The sequence below is a fragment of the Scylla paramamosain genome, chromosome 48 (genome assembly GCF_035594125.1).
Source record: "Scylla paramamosain isolate STU-SP2022 chromosome 48, ASM3559412v1, whole genome shotgun sequence".
NCBI lineage: Eukaryota > Metazoa > Arthropoda > Malacostraca > Decapoda > Portunidae > Scylla > Scylla paramamosain.
The window spans coordinates 2,569,133-2,586,164 of NC_087198.1; the positions used below are offsets into that span (position 1 = coordinate 2,569,133).

The 17,032-nt window shown below is 43.3% G+C and overlaps 1 protein-coding gene and 1 long non-coding RNA gene across 5 annotated transcripts in view; one reads left to right on the top strand and one right to left on the bottom strand.

The window, feature by feature from the left end:
• The window catches only part of LOC135095303 (uncharacterized), a 7,939-nt gene extending 424 nt beyond the window's left edge, over positions 1-7,515 (bottom strand). Inside the window, exons 1-3 of the long non-coding RNA XR_010264238.1 lie at positions 6,959-7,515; positions 6,590-6,743; positions 1-6,461 (exon numbers count right to left, since the gene is read on the bottom strand). The exon at positions 1-6,461 is cut by the window's left edge and continues 424 nt beyond it. This is a non-coding gene — a long non-coding RNA (uncharacterized LOC135095303). The remainder of the gene's footprint in view (positions 6,462-6,589; positions 6,744-6,958) is intronic.
• The window catches only part of LOC135095301 (serine/threonine-protein phosphatase 6 regulatory ankyrin repeat subunit B-like), a 40,095-nt gene extending 26,335 nt beyond the window's left edge, over positions 1-13,760 (top strand). For all 4 annotated transcript variants that reach the window (XM_063996070.1, XM_063996066.1, XM_063996068.1 and 1 more), the window contains 3 exons: positions 7,829-8,098; positions 8,940-9,347; positions 11,176-13,760. In XM_063996070.1, coding sequence (XP_063852140.1) covers positions 7,829-8,098; positions 8,940-9,347; positions 11,176-12,888 — 2,391 coding nt within the window. In that variant the 3' untranslated portion in view covers positions 12,889-13,760. The remainder of the gene's footprint in view (positions 1-7,828; positions 8,099-8,939; positions 9,348-11,175) is intronic.
• Positions 13,761-17,032: the final 3,272 nt, after the last annotated feature.

The following is a 17,032-nucleotide window of genomic DNA, read 5'->3' on the forward strand; positions in this document are numbered from 1 at the left end:
ATTCAAAAAGAACATGAAATTCTTCTCCTTCTACCTCAGCATTACACATGTTACATACCCTATCTTCTCTACTGACACCTTGATACCTACCAACATTTACAGGAAGTCTATTATTACAACTTCTAAATTTAGTCACTAATAATCTGTCACCCTTTGTTAACTGTTCTAAATACTGTTCTCTGCCAAAATCTGTCTTAAACACCCTATAACTGCTACTTAATGATTTTGTTTCTAAATTATGATGCCAAGTTACAAGCCACTGATCTTTCAATCTCTGTTCCATAGCTTTCTTCAGCCATCTTGAATTAGGAACATCTTGCAACACCACATACCAGACATTCCACAGTCATTACAAATATTCTTTATACAAGTTTACCATGGAGAACTATGAAGCCCTAACCTATCCAGCTGCAATAGACATTGGTACATTAAATAACACAGTTTAGTATTTTTACCTGAAATTAGCTTAGACCAATAACCTATCATTTTTTTTCTTTATATAAATATCAAGTGGAAATACACCCAGTTCACCATACACCATGTCATTACAAGTATTCTCATGAACATCCAAAACCTGCTTTAAAAATTTCATGTACATATACTCTAACTCCCTAGCAATATGGTAACCCAAAATTTCAGCTGCACAAGTCAATATAGGTAACACCGTGGTGGTAAATAATTTGAGTTGTATATCCACTGGCAAGTCAAACTTCCTACACTTACTTATTAATGAGTACATTGCTCTTGTAGGTGTCTCTTTTAGCTCCAGCTCACCTTTGCAAAACCTCCCATTATAATTTAATAATACTCCAAGATACTTATACTCTGTCACTACTTCAATGTTTTTACCACCAAATTCAAGTTCATAGTTCAATTTTGTCTTCCCCTGCTAAACACTACTATTTTTGTTTTGTTACAATTTAGCTTCAATTTCCATTCATTACAATATAAATTCAGAGCAACCAGTGCCTGCTTCATTCCATCCTCACTGTCACACAAAATAATTGTATCATCTGCATACATAATAACAAATAGTTTAAGATACATGTTTAAGAAATCGTCACCAAAATTTACATAACTGCAATTATATTCAATGAATTTACTTTCAATATCATTCACATAAAAAGCAAAAAGCACCGATGATAAATTTTCCCCCTGTCTTACCCCTACATTGCAAACAAAGGTGTCTGAAATCTCCTGGTTAAGCATGACACATGATCTGATATTATTGTACATATTTCTGATTACATTTAGAATTTTTCCTTGCATCTCTTCCTTCACAAGTTTACACCATAAATCTTCACACTGTACCATATCAAAGGCTTTCTTGTAATCAACAAATAAACAAAATAGCTTTCTCTTCTTCCACTTAAATAAATCAATGACACATTTGAAGAAAAAATATATGATCCAGAGTGGAATATCTGTGTCTGAAGCCCGTTTGTGTTTCATTAATGGTAGATAAGGTGTTTGAATAATCATTAAGTCTTTCATTAAGTATGGAGGTGAACAGCTTCCCCATGCAGCTAAGTAAGGTGATGCCCCTGTAATTATTAACATCCTGGATGTCTCCCTTGTTTTTATAGAGTGGCACTATTGTACCCACCAACCATTCAGCTGGCATGACACCAGTATCAAGTACTTTTTAATATATTAATTTAATATCATATCAGATGCTGGGGATTTATTGTTTTTTTTTTTTACTTCTTAATATTTCTAACTACCTCTCCTTCCCTTATAGGATCATTAAGTACTGATAAAATTTCAGCATCCGCACAGTCTTCATCATTTGTAATATTCACATCACTATTGTCAGAATTTTCATCACCCGCTAGCTGCTTAAAATGGTCATATAATTCATTTAGTGTTCTTGGGATCTGATAAGTTCTTTTCTGACTATTTAAAATTTTCCAATATGCTTTAGGGTCATCACTCTTATATTTTCTAAATTTCTTTATTAAGTTATCCATCTCCTTATTCTTCACTCTTTTTAGATTTGCTTTATTTTTCCTGCTTTTCTCAATCATGTTGTTAAAATTTTCACTATGCAAATGAAATCTCTGTCTAGCTTTGTGGTATTCCTTTCTAGATGGCCAGCACTCTTTATCATATCCCACTGAGGTGGCATTATTGGACTTTTTCATGAATGATCTTTTCTTATATGGTGGGAAAGTTGCAAGTGCCACCTCAATCAGTATTTGTTTTAAATCTAGATTAATAGCATCCATGGGTAATTCATCCACTTTTGCAATCAGTTCATTTATCTTAGTTTCATCAATATTACTCACACATAAAAATTGTTTTTCAACATTCCATTTACTTTGCCTTACACCTGATTGTCTTGATTCCTTTGCCTCTCGGTTTACAACAGGCACCGTACTTTGTATCTCACATTTGATCCTTGCATGTAGTCCACAGTGTACATCAGACCACAAAGGTTCATAATCTAATACTTTAAGAACTACAACATATTTCACAATCAATGGTGATCCTAAAAAGTAGTCAATAGTTGTATTGTTTGCCAATGCTGCAGTCCTCCCCTAACCTTCCATTGAATATATAAACTTGATCATTCTTACAAACATCCAACAACTTTTTCCCATATGAATTCCTATCTGGGGTTAAGTCCTGGTTTGCTCTAGTCTCAGTTATTCCAAAATTAGTTAAACTTACAGACACAGGGTCCTCAGCAGCCTCAGAAGGAACATCACACATAGTGAGAGTGTGAGCATTAAAATCACCACAAAGCACATGCAATGCACATAATCATCACATGAGTAAGTAAGCAAAAAATCATCCAGCTCATCATAGTGCTCTTCATTACCACATCTAGAGTGTGAGGGGGGAATGTAAACACAGCTTATTACCAGTTCCCTACCAAAATTTACACTACTTCTATCAACTTTAACTGAAAGTAAAGAATCATAAGTGTTACTAATATGCCTCCACTTAAAACTAGCATTTTTCTTGATGGCCATGAGCAAACCCCCAGATTTAAACCTGCTTAATTTGCTTCTGTCCTTAAAGACAATGTCAAAGCCGATATTTTCCATATTGTTTTTTACATTAATTACATCAGTATCATCACACTTAGTTTCACATCAACAAATCACACCATAATCTTTAATAAAGTTAACAAAATTCATAGATAAAAACTTTGACTTGATACCGCAGACATTAAGAGACGACACATTAATATAATCCAGGGGAGGAACAAACTGAACAGAGTTAATATTACTTACACTAACACTATTATCATGCCCAAGTATGTGCTGTGCCCCAGCAGGGCCATCCTAGGCCCTTGTTAAGTGATCTAGATTTAACCTTTTCCAATCAGGAGCAGATATAACAACCTTTTCTAAGTCATCAGGACAGTTTATAACTACAGGTCTACCCCCACTGTGCAACTATACAAGAATGCTCCCCTCCCTTGTGGACACATTTTTCACTGTTTCTTGCCCTTTAACCATATTCAACATTTTAACCCTTAAGGAGGTCATGTCATCATTTATATACACTTTTCTTTGCCTACCTTTCAGTTTTTTTTTTTTTTTTTTCTTATTTTGCATAATTTCATTTCTTTTCTTTCGGTGGCAAAACCTCACAATCACTGGCCTACCTCCTTCCCTGGGCCTCCGCAAATGGTAAACAACAGAAATGTCATCCTGCTCAATTTTCACTCCAATAGTGTCAGCATGTTCTATAACTTTAGCTTCCAGCACCTCCTCACTTTCGTCCTCTTCTTCCTCTCATCCAGAAATATGTAAGTTCTCTCTTCGGGAGTACTGCTCCATCTTGTCGTGTTCATACTTGAGCAGGAGGCAATTCCTCAGCATTACTGCGATCTTGTTTTCTAATTTATCACTGAATTCCTTGAAAGCAGTAGATACAGTAGATACACAGCGACCGAAATTATGCTGCCAGGCTGGACAGCATAACAACTGCATCCTTAATCGTCTGCTTTCCCTTCCATCATTGCTGCTGGTTATATTAGCAAGCTCGTTTTCTACCTTTGTCTTCACTAATTCTTCAGGTTCAGACCCAATGAAGTGTGCCATTCTTGTGTGGAGTTCAGCAATAGAATTTCTTACATGCATAGGTCAGTGAGGGTGGTACAATATATATGTGGCAACACCGCAACACCTTGTTTACCTTCTGTGGCTCACACAACAGTACAGGGAAGACTTGATAGTACCTTCAATACTGGCAGTAGAAATGTTACTCAGGCCCTGTGGCACGTCACATCAGTGGTCAGGTACTCAGAAGTTCATTTGAAAGCAGTAGTAGCTCCCAGGTTAGAGTCGTATCGGAGAAACTCCCTCAAAATATAGAGGTGTGTGTGTGTGTGTGTGTGTGTGTGAGCTTATTACATTTATCATTTTTCTAACATTAACCAATATGAATGTGATGCAAAATGTTTTTGTTTACAACATTTTGCATCCTTTACCAAGATGTATTTCTTTCTTCACATTTGTGTTTGTAAATTCATGTTAAACAAATGAAGTATTGCTTAATTTCAAGAGGTGCTTATAGATATTAATGAGGTGGTAAGCCTGCAGGTAATGGTTATGCTATAAGCTTGGTAACCCGTTTTGTTGAGCGAGCTGTGATGCAGTGCAAATATTTCAGCAGTTGGTGTGCACACTTCTCAAAGAGAGGGCAAAAACATTGAACGTGGCGGACACGTGACCGTCACCAAGGAAACAACACAGTGGCTAGCTGAACACTAACTCACTAATTCAGAACACAAACTGTATTTCATCCTGTACTAGCTGCAAGCCAACAGGAAAGCATCAGACAGCATCTCTAGGCTGCACGAGTGCACGGGGACCGTGCTGGTTGCAAGGAAGCAGGGTGAAGCACCAGACCTCTCATTCCTCGGTATTTTTTCAAGCTGTCTTCTTCGGCGACAATTTGTTCCCCGTGAAGGCAGCTTGTTGAAACATTCAGGAAATGAAACACCTCTATCTTCACCCTGCTCTTTCTCTCCCCCACAATCCCTATCCAGTGCTGCTTTTCACCGGAAAATAACAAACAGATAAATAAAAAGAATTAATAATAATAATAATGATAATAATAATAATAATAATAATAATAATAATAATAATAATAATAATAATAATAATGATAACTTAAGGGTTTTGGTTCAAATGGCTCTCAAATAGCTCTGGTGTAGCTGAGGGCACCCTTGGTTCACCGAGGGCATCAGCAGGGCCAAGGGGACGATTGTGGTTCCCCTGAATCTCCACAGAGCAAGCAAATTCACTCCTCAGCTTGTCATTGGGCCTACTGTGGACAGTCCTCATGGTCACATCCGTGGACACCCTGCGGCTGTCAGGTGAACACCGGTAATGCTTTGCGTCGGTGTGGCCAGTGCAAAATGCACGCCTGACTGCCCAGCCGCTCAGTTTAAGCAGCACCTCGCCAGCACGGGCAGTGTTGCAGTCTGGTGGTAGACTGATAAGTGTTCTTGAAAGCACTCACAGGTGTCACAAAATCAGTCTTGTATTTACACTGAGTGCATCAGATCCTACTTGAAGGCAAGCACTCATCAAAAATGTAAACATGCAATTCACAGGGAGACCAGCAAACAAAAGTGCACAACTCACATCATCCCAACACTTGAAAAAATGAGCACGATGTGATTCTTTAAACGATCGGCTGTTTAGTCCTGCTCCTGACGACGAGTCTTGAGCCACGTGCTGACTGGCGGCAGCGTGGAGGGGCTGGGAGGTGAACGCGACGTGTTCCCCGAGCCGAGCTCTGCTAAAGGCCCCAAGAGACTCTCTGAAGGGTTTTAACCTAAGCTAACCTAGCCTACCCTAAGCCACCTATCCTAAGCAGGCATAACCTAACCTAACCAACCCGTGCCTGAGGAGGATGAATTGCTACAGTACGACCAAGCCGCAAACTACAAAACTGTGATGTCCGTTATTGATTGTTTATGTTATGGACGATTTTGAGCACAAAACACAGTGGAATCACTTCACTCTGCAGCCTCTTCTTCTCTCGTCCCCCGGCGACCTTGGGGACTCGTTGGGAAGAGGGGTTTGTGGGCGGGGAACGCGGAAGTGCTCGTTGTTTGTACTTGAATGGAGACGAGAGCTTAAAATAAGGCAATCCTAACCTGACCTTATCTGACCTGACCTGACCTATCCTAACATAACCTGATCTAACCTAACCTAACCACTTTCCACTTCCTGGCCAACCCTTTAGCCATGAACACAAGTGCATGGTTTGCCTGCTTCATACTCTTGCCACGGTCTCCAAAATCCTTCGTACCAATGATGGAATCGGAGGCCGGGTCAAAATGGAGAGATTCTCTGACGGTCACTGCATCAAATGCATGCCACAGTCTCTCCCTTCGACGTGGTGTCTGCTCTTCCTCAGGACTGTGAGTTTGTTTGCTCCAGCCTGCTTGGATGGAAGTTTGCCTTAGCCAAAGGTGAAGATTGGAACTGCTGGGGAGTGAAAAAGTAGAGCTTTAAAACCTACACGCCTTAGGACTATGGTAACGCAAGGCCAGAGCAAACCTCCTCCCTTGTCCCCCATATCTTCTGCCCTTCTTATTTCCTAAGCCATTAATTACCTGTCCTCTGATAAACTCCTGCACTTCAGGGCTTGCATATGGAGAAATGGAGTTTTCAGCTGCTGTGGACTCTTCAGGGTCTGCTACCTCAATCCCTTCGCTTGCTTTCTGAGCTCGCTGATGATGTCCTGCGGCAACCTGATTTTTCTACACCCTGAAAACATTTCATAAGTATTTCAGCTGTTTTGTTGATAATTATCATAACTTCAAAAACTCCAATTTATCTTTCATATACCAGATTCACATTTGTAGCTGCCTCTGCAAAGTGGTGTTTTCACACAAAACAAAACAAAAAGCTATAACAACGGTTCAAAGACAAACGCAAACTGACGCGGAAAACTCGATAAAGTATACAATTATAGCACTCACAACATTGTGAAGCAAATAACAGCAGTCACCAGGCTTGGGGCGAGGCTGTGGTGGTGTCTGGACTGCTCCCCCAAGCTGCTGCTCAGTGATGGGGCACTGTGCGGGCACCTGACGAGGGACGCCACCTGCCGGACAGGCAATGCGTCAGTCACGGTGGCTTTCGAGTGTGTACATTCACACGGTGTACACTTGCCTCGGGAGAGCCCACACTGTCACCTGACTGTTGAGGGCTTTATGAGAGACCACAGTTTTCATCTAGCCTGGCTAGTTGCAGCTGCAAGTAATGGCTCAACACTGCCTCAAACTACCAGGTCTTTTGTCTCTGGCGACAGAAGCTTGCATTCCAACCACTAGCACATGTACATGGGTGTGGCAGACACATAAATTGGTGGTGTGTGCACCATCTGCAGGCAAAGTGTCTCATGGAGGCGACACCAGTATCACCATTTGTAGGAACAGGACAAACCATGATTTACTTCATGAAAATAAAACATTGAAATGTAATGACAACACAAATTCAAAAGAAACTCTACTGTTATCAATATAGTAATAAGGAAAAGTTACTCAAACAGACATACTGCATTAAACAATAAATGAAAATATATATCAAGGTATTCTGCATGAATGAGCCTTTGTCACACAAACAGCTACACACACACACACACACACACACACACACACACACACACACAGGCCATAACAATGCACACTGACACATCGCCACAGCCACCAGTGAACACTTATGTCGCCACCAAGCGAAACTTTCTGAAAACCGTGACAACATTATTATTATATTATTACATCACATTATATTATGTAGCTTTCATTGCGATACCATCAGCACCATGGCTTCTCTTCTCTCTCCGGCAGAGCTACAAGCTTCCTGAAGAACTGCATGAGGAGCTGCTCTCAACAGTCAGTCGCCGGGACGACGTGCAGGCAGTGTCCACCCTCATATGTAAGGGCGCGCCCATAGAGCTCCTGGGTGGCCTTTCTGTCCTCAGACTGGCTGTCACCACCGACCGCATTAACACCGTCAGCCTGCTGCTGGCTAGCGGTGCACCGCTGCCTGCCAGCCTGCTGCAGGAGGCTTGGCAGAGCCCCGACGTGACTCACAGGGTGCTGGCCACCCTCACCACCGTGAGTACCTTCCCTTCCCTGTCTCACAGAACTACCTCACTGTAAAGGTGAGGACGAGCACCGGTACTGGACCCAAGTCTCAGCGGTGGCTCCTTTGCAGAGTGGAAAGTGTTTGAACAACTTGGATGAGTTATAGGTCTGTTGGTTGTAGAGGACGAGCCTTTGTGTTTCAGTGCCGTCAGTTTCAGGTTTTAGTGGTGCACATGACAGACCTGCAGCACACCAAACCTGTCCAACATTACAGGTCATGCAACAGAATCTTGTCATTTCATAAAAGGACACTTCAGTGTAATGTTTAGAACAAGCAATGAAGTAGATCTCATAATACTTGAATCCATGTTAATTCATCATTATAATCCTAAAAGTAATTGTAATAATGCTTGTCAAACCTAATATTTGATTATAATTCATCATTATAATCCTAAAAGTAATTGTAATAATGCTTGTCAAACCTAATATTTGATTATAATTCATCATTATAATCCTAAAAGTAATTGTAATAATGCTTGTCAAACCTAATATTTGGAATAATTCTTTGTATTTTTCCTTTTTTTTGGGACAAGGTAAGGTTGTATTTGTACATGCACTTTTAGATTTGTGACACTTAATGACACTTCTGCATAGCTGCCCTACCTCTCTCTCTCTCTCTCTCTCTCTCTCTCTCTCTCTCTCTCTCTCTCTCTCTCTCTCTCTCTCTCTCTCTCTCTCTCTCTCTCTCTCTCTCTCTCTCTCTCTCTCTCTCTCTCTCTCTCTCTCTCTCTCTCTCTTTCTCTCTTTCTCTCTCTCTCTCTCTCTCTGCGCACGGTGCTTACCTGATGTGGTGACCATCCTTTCCTCACAGGCCTACTGCTGCCGGCTGCGTGCAGAGCAGCGTCGCCTGGAAAAGGTCAGCAGCGCCCTTGTCAAGGGCATCGACAATCTAGTGACAACCATCGAGGGAAATACTCCCTGGCAGGCAGCCTGGCGATGGGGAAAGGAGACTGACCGGCCAGCACTGAGCGACCTCCTGGCAAAGGCAGCGGCTGCCAACTGCCCCGTGACTGCCGCCTTCCTGCATAGGGCAGGAGGGTGGACAGTCTTTAATGGAGCCTCTGGTGGCACTGCCCTCCACGCTGCCCTGGAGGCTGGCCACAAAGGCATGGCCGAGCTGCTGATCAGGGACCTTGGGGGCTGCCCGTACGTGCCGGACACACATGGTCGCCTTGCGGTGCACATGATGCCTCACGAGGAGCAACAGAGGCTGGAGCAGGTGAGGCTGCTTGCCTGTGTACTCTTTTGGATGGCGGCATGAACTCACTTCACCAGCTGATCAAAACTTCAGCACCTGTCGCGCTTATTTCGTCTGCTACGCCTCCTTGGTCACACTCCTGTAATAATCCTGACACACGCATACACTATATGAAATTTGTCACCTAACAAAATATTGCAAAATATTGAAATAACATGACCGTTTCCATCAGAGTGCTGGATTTGGTTATGCTAAGTTTACCTTAATATTTAGCTCACTAAGTTCATTGCTGATTCTTTCGTTGCATAGATTATGATTTAAAAAATCATAATTTCACCCAGAAATAAAGTAACTATCTCATAAATAGTAGGCTAGGATGATTTACATTCAACCCGAAATATTTCTCTGTAACAAATGTGTGTACAGCAACGAGGGACAGAGAAAAAGATGACTCATTAAGTGGCTGGCTGGCACAGCAGTTTGGTGAATGTCAGGCAGACATTGAAAGGGAGGAATTTAAGTCACAAGAAGTCACCATAATAATGGATATGGCGTGCTGAAGGCACAGCTGATGTATTTTCACACCTTGCTCCTTTTTAGTGGTGGCGTGGTTAATTCTTTGGTCAAGAACTGACTCGCTTTATCTAATGAGGCCGCTCCGGCATACCAGCGTTACCGAATCGGCGCTTTTCGTTTTGTTATGATAGAGTCACCAGGTTGGGGATTACCGAAGCCATGAGAACACCAGCTGTGAAAGTGGCTGGAGGTGTCACCAGGCTGGTAAGGCTTTCATTTGGGACTGTTACCAAGCGACTGTGAAATTGGCCCATTGGTATTTCTGCCTTGTCTAATGAGTCCCTCAATGCCGCAGCAACGGCTCGCTAAGCTCACCCGTGCACTCCTGCAGTGCTCTAGGATGATGTCATCTGGCCCTGGAGATTTAGTCATTTTATGTTTATCTGTCTGTTTAATGATGCTGTCCTTGCTTATGGCGATATAGACAGATGGGGGAATTGAGTTTTTGAGGCGCTGAACAATACTAAGTTTGCTTTGACCCAGTCAGAAAATTCAGAAACGAGAAACCTGCCCCGCATAGATGACGCGTTTGACAACGCTTCAGAAGTGTGTGGAATATTGTACAAGACAACACATTGTTTAACAATAAAGTCACTTATTAGTGTGTGCTGTGCCATATGCTGTCCTCCTCTGCTTTGCTGTGTTCCCATCTGGGCCAGCACATGGCCGTCATTTATCAAAGAATTATCGTGATAAAAATAAATAAATAAATAAATCAGAGGTATGCTTTCCCTGGGAAAATTGTAGTCCGCAGCTAAAGTTGCTTCATTAATGACATTGTTTAATTTCTCATCGATACACAAATCACTTTCATTGTTCTTGATTTATAAAACTCTCACAAAGCACACAGGAAATGAAGTGCCTCGGCTACTGGATGGTGTTCGCCAAAGTAGAAGCATCAACGTGGATTTTATGTCGCCACAGCTTGGAGCATCCTCTTACCAAAACAGCACGCTGTGTTTTGAACCAAACGTTTTCAGTAGTCTACCTTTGCACAACAAACTTCTTATTCATATCATGAATATTATGCAGCTCAATTATGGTATTATATTTTATTAATATTACTTACTATTTGATTCTATTAGTTGACCAATTAAGCTACTTGTATTTTTTAATCTTGCCTAATAAACAACTCCAATCAGGCAGACAAATGCTAATATACGTATGTAATCCTCGATTTCTATCATCATTTCTAACATATCTATGTGTACGCAGCAATAAAGGGTTATTTACTTGTTCATATATTCACCGCTCTCTTTCTCTTTGCACACAGAAGCTCTTTATGATGGAGCGTGAAAAACTGAAGGATATGGAGCTTCGCTTGAAGGCAGATCACGAGAAGACCGCAGCACGGACAGCGCTGTGTATACAGGAGGATCTCTTTGAGAGCCACAAGAAGGGCGAGGGTAAGAAGGTCTCCTTACCTGATGGCCACGCTGCCCTGCTGCTGGCCTCGCGCAAAGGTCTCCTGCAGCTGACTCATCTTATGCTGCAAGAGGGTCACTTCCCCGTGGACGAGGTGCTGGACCACACCTGCGGCACCACCGCCCTCCACCAGGCGGCCTCGCACGGCCAGGACGGCTGCGTGGCGCTGCTGCTGAGCGCTGGCGCCAACCCACAGCAGCGTGACACGTATGGCCAGACACCCCCTCACCTGGCCGCCATGTTTGGCCATAAAAGTACTTTCGAACTCCTGGCACACCAAGTGACGCAGGACCCTCCTTGCCGCGCGGGCACCACGGGCACACAGGTGAGAGAAAATTTTAAAGTGTTTCACAATATGTATTATAAATATAAGCGTAATCTATTAGACCCAATCGACCGACGTGACCCGGAAAGCGTCATAAGAAATCTTGTGAGATCCATAGGCCTGCAAGAGCTGCAGAAGGAGGCTCAGCGGGTGGCTGTGGATCTATCAAAGGGCGAGGCCCTTGAGGTAAAGGAGGCGGTGATGGCAGAAATAAGCATCATCATGAATAAGGTGTCAGCCGCTGATGCCACGTACCGCGGCGACCTGAGGCTGGCGGGCAGTTCTCAGGATGGGTCTAAGCTTTACGCCCCTGACGAATTTGATATTAACCTCGTGATTCACAAGGATGACGTAGGAATAACTGTTAGCGAGAGAGGGAAGGAGGAAGCCCCGCTGAAGGGCAGGTTACAGATTTGTGTGAAGACTGACAATCCCCACCTTGAGGGTAATAGATTTATGGCCAGTTTGTACGAGGAGGTGCACCAGTGCCTCGCTGGCCACACCCTGCAGGACAAAAGACTGAGCCTGGTGCCGCCGGGCCTGACCAGCACGCAAGTGGGCGTGGGACTCTCTCTGGCCTGGCAGGGGCGAGAGTATCCACTGTTGCTGGTCGGCGTGGACCTGGTGCCAGTGCTTGAGGTGCCATGGCTGGAGCAAGTTTGCAGACCGCTCCTCACTCCTGAGGACACCACCACCATGCAGCTCAGTAATGCTGCTGATGGAACATGGCGCTGCAGCTTTGCCTTGACAGAGGCTGAGGTGCTGGGGACGTTGACGCCCGCAGAGCGCCAGGTGCAGCTGATGGGAAAAGTACTTCTTTCCCGCCTCAAGCCCGAGCGCTGGATGCCTCGGCACAAAAAGAGCTTTTTCAAATGGTTCGCCACACAGGAGTGGAACATCGCGGTGCCAAGCGGGTTCTGTTTCAAGAACGCCCTCCTGCGGTGGCTGGAGCATAGGCGGTCGAGGGAGGTAGAGCTTGGGGCTGGCCAGGAGGGGGACCCCGCCAGATGGGTGGTGGAGGTGTTCAGATTGATGTGTGCGAACCCAGAAGAGACACGAGAGAACCTGACAACTCAAAACAGCTCCGCCTACTTTGGAGGAGACTGTGAGGGGCGGAAGCCTGGGGACGGGGCGCCCATCATCGTGCAGTGCCTGGAGGAGGACCTCTGCCAAGACAACCAGGCGGCGGCGACGAAAGTATTAGATGCAAAAGATGCAGACCATTGTAATCATTAGCTGTGAGCTGCGCCACGCGTTGGAAGACCTCCTACCCGCCCCCCACACACAAACACACACAGGAACGCCAGTGCTTGGTGCTCGATTTTCATATTCAGAAGTTTATATAGCCAATTAGTTGTGGAGTCGATATAAAGAAGAATATATATTTTCATGTCGCGAGCCTAGTGAGAGAAGATACTCTGTTAATAGGGTCTCTCATCTGTGTGCACTTGTTGGCCCCTGTAATACCGCAGGTTGAGTAATGTGATGGTGCAAGCTGAGGTAATGCCACCTTTGGCCAGTAAGTACAGCAGGGCAAGATAATAGTCAACTTGCATATTGTATGGTGAAACAGGCTCTACATGGATTCATGGAGGATAGGCCTAGAAGTGTTTGATATTCATTTGCAAACGGCAGTGCCATTAGGACATGAAATATTTAGTACAGGTTTATTAAGACAATGTCTGGTCTGGGTGTAAATAAAGCACTTCGGCTTGACAAGATGATGACAAATAAGTTATCAAATCAAGATGGAATGTCACATTTGTAGCACCAAGTACCAAATGCAGATGGTAATTGGTTAAAACAAACTGTTAAGTTAAGGACTTGTGCTATTGATAGGCAGAGATTGTCTGAACAAACTTATAACAGGCCAGCATGTCTTAATTATAGGATGGTGACAATGCAAGGAAAATTACACAAGTATTTATCTGTTCTCCTTAAACAACACTCACGTGCCGTAAGTGTGTTCAAGTGTGCAAATCATCAGCTGCCATTGTAAGTGGTAGTGAAGGAATGCAAGTGTACAAAAGTGAATCTGTTCTTTAGGTGATCTTAATGGTGCAAGAGATGAAACTCACTCTTCATTCAAATTGACTTTTTTTTTTTTTTTAACAAATAGCTGAAAAAAATATGTCAAGAAATATTGGTTCACTAATGTAAATGCAACAAAAATAGGGGAATTCCTTGGAGCGAGAAACGTGACTGTCTTATTAAGTAGTGTTAAGTTCATCCAAGATATAACTTGTTATTTTTAAAAAAACTTATAAGAAGTAATTGTTAGCAGGTAAGTGACGTCTATATTTGGTGTGTACAGTATAACAATTTGTACTCTCATACCCCGCCTGGGGTCGCTTTCAAACCTTTCAAGCACACTTCTCATATTTGCAAACTTATACATGTAAATTAACCATTGCCTTGTATTTTTTTCATGAACACAAAACTATTCCTCTCTGTATTATGGAAAGTGATGTGTCAGTAAATCAAACATAAAAACTCATGTCTTTATTTCAAGCCTTATGAATCATTTTGTTACTTATATATATATATATATATATATATATATATATATATATATATATATATATATATATATATATATATATATAGAGAGAGAGAGAGAGAGAGAGAGAGAGGAGAGAGAGAGAGAGAGAGAGAGAGAGAGAGAGAGAGAGAGAGAGAGAGAGAGAGAGAGAGGGCAATCTCACAGTACAGTGTCATGTTGAATCCAGTGTGTACCAATGAGTTCTCCGTCATTAAATGAGGCACCCTCGTCCCCGTGTGTTTTTTTGGCACACATATCAACATATCAACGACTTGCCACAGCCTCCAATCTGCCAGAATCACCACTTCACTCTGGTTCTCCACGCTGCCAACACTCCAAGCAGCTTCATGGACTGGGCAAGTTACAAGCATCATCACTCCGTCAACTCCACAACAACACAGGTGACTACTAGTAGTCAGCACAGAACCACTGGTGGGTGGGTCGCCATCACTGGTCACACACACTGCCACCAAAACACTCTTACAATAAGTGGTGGCAAGCATCTTTCATACAAGTGGTCACACAAACACAACCGCTGCAGTAATATTATCATTGTCTTATTCCTGTTATGGTCATTATAAGTATTACCATTAATACTATTACCATTATTGATTTTATTATTATTATCAATATTATTATTATTATTATTATTATTATTATTATTATTACATTTATTATTATTACCATTGCATCATCATCATCATCATTGTTGTCATAGGTTGCGGAAAACAGGCGGGAGAAGAAGGCTGCAGACAGGTTAGGCTTCCAAAGCAAAGCGAAACAAAACAACAATGAGGCAGCAAAATAATAAAAAGAAATAGTAATAATGAAAGAATAAAAGAAAAAGAACCTGAATTATAGCGAGGAAGTGGAACAAGTCAGGAGGGAAGAGAAGTGGAGAGTTGAGGCACAGCTGACGAGGTGGAGGCAGGCGTCACGGCGCTCTTGAGGCACAGCAAAGGAAAGTGTACATAGAGGCAGTGGAACGGGAGGGGGGGAGGGGCAGGGAAAGGCTGGGAGGGTACCATGCTATGTTAATGTATGCTGGTAAACGAGAGTACTGTAACTGTTGTTGTTGTTGTTGATGTTGTTGTTGTTGTTGTTGTTGTTGCTGTTGTTGGTGTGAGGGTCATTATTATTGTCATTATTACCAGTGTTATTATTGTGGTTGTTGTTGTTGTGGTGGTAGGTCTTAATGAAGTGCATTGTAATGTTCCAGCCTCCCCATTACCTGCTCATGAACAACCATCTCCATTGTCTTTTCTTCCATCCAATTATTTCCTGACAAATGCAATATTTCCAAGATGGCACCTCCTGCTGCCCTCAACACCTGCTTTATCTCATCTTTCAGTGATAAATTGCACTCTGTTATCACACCGAAAGGCGGGTTCACACTTGCCAATTCGCTGCTGAATTGCCAGCCGCCGCAAGACGCGATAGCCCGCCGGTGGAAATTTTGGTGCCTGGCGGCTGAATTGCCAGCCGCGCCAACAACACCGACAGGTTGGGCTTGTCCAGCCGCGCGCTGCTCTGTTTACCTCAGGTCCTCGGGGGAGTTGTGCATGGTGTGGCGTCCTGAGGCACAAAAGTTGATGTTGGAGCTAATGACGAACCAACAACGTCATCACTGGGACCCAAGACTCTCTCTCTCTCTCTCTCTCTCTCTCTCTCTCTCTCTCTCTCTCTCTAAAAGAGTAGTATCGCTGCAGAAGGGGCCAAGTTGTCAGTAGTTACCGATCGGTGTTCCTAAGCTGTTGTTAGATAACGCAGCGTCAGTGTGAGGCGTTCACCAGGAGTCACTGCATCCCTCACGTGGGCATCCTCCTTCTTGATAGGCGAGTCACAAGCCGCAGGAGACCACGGTACTGCTCCTTGTTGAGGCCTATCCACTGCCTCATGGTGGCTGGGTCTTGCACGCTCGGCTCAGGCAAAAGAGCGTGGCAGACGCGCCTTCCTTCTCTTCTATTCAGCCAGGGACGTGTGTACAGGCGCCTCCTGTTCCGTTATATCTTCCACTACGCCAAAAGAAATACAATTATCACCGACATTGTTGCTGGAGGAAGAGATCTTGCTGAGTTGGCAAGTTTTTGCCTGCCTTCTTTACTGCCGTGGCTGGCAGTAATCTTTCGGCTGAACACATCCAGCCTCTTGAGGTCGTCATTCTTCACAACAATCAAACATTCGCTTTTACCTTCATTCGCCTTCACCTGATTATAATTTGTTCCTTTTGCACACACCTTCCTTACTTCTGCTCAGCTTGGTCTCTGTATTTCTCACGTCAATCATCGACCAAGAAAACTGAGAGTATCATGTCCTGGTTCAATACTTTCTTCCTTCTCTCACCACGTTAACCAGTATTCTCAGTCATTCACCACTGTTCTGTTCACCTCCCCAATGCAAGAGTTAACCAGTATTCTCAGTCATTCACCACTGTTCTGTCCACCTCCCCAATGCAACACTTAACCAGTATTCTCAGTCATTCACCACTGTTCTGTCCACCTCCCCAATGCAACACTTAACCAGTATTCTCAGTCATTCACCACTATTCTGTCCACCTCCCCAATGCAAGAGTTAACCAGTAATCTCAGTCATTCACTCCTGTTCTGTCCACCTCCCCAATGCAAGAGTTAACCAATATTCTTAGTCATTCCTCCCTTTCTCTGGTAAACTCTGGAACTCCCAGCCTGCTTCTGTATTTCCTCCTTCCTGTGACTTGAACTCTTTCAGGAGGGAGGCTTCAACACACTTCTTCAATTTTTGACTACCGCTTCTGTCTCTATTCGGGGACCGGCACTTCAGTGGGCATTTTTTGTTGATTTATTGTTTTTATATAATATT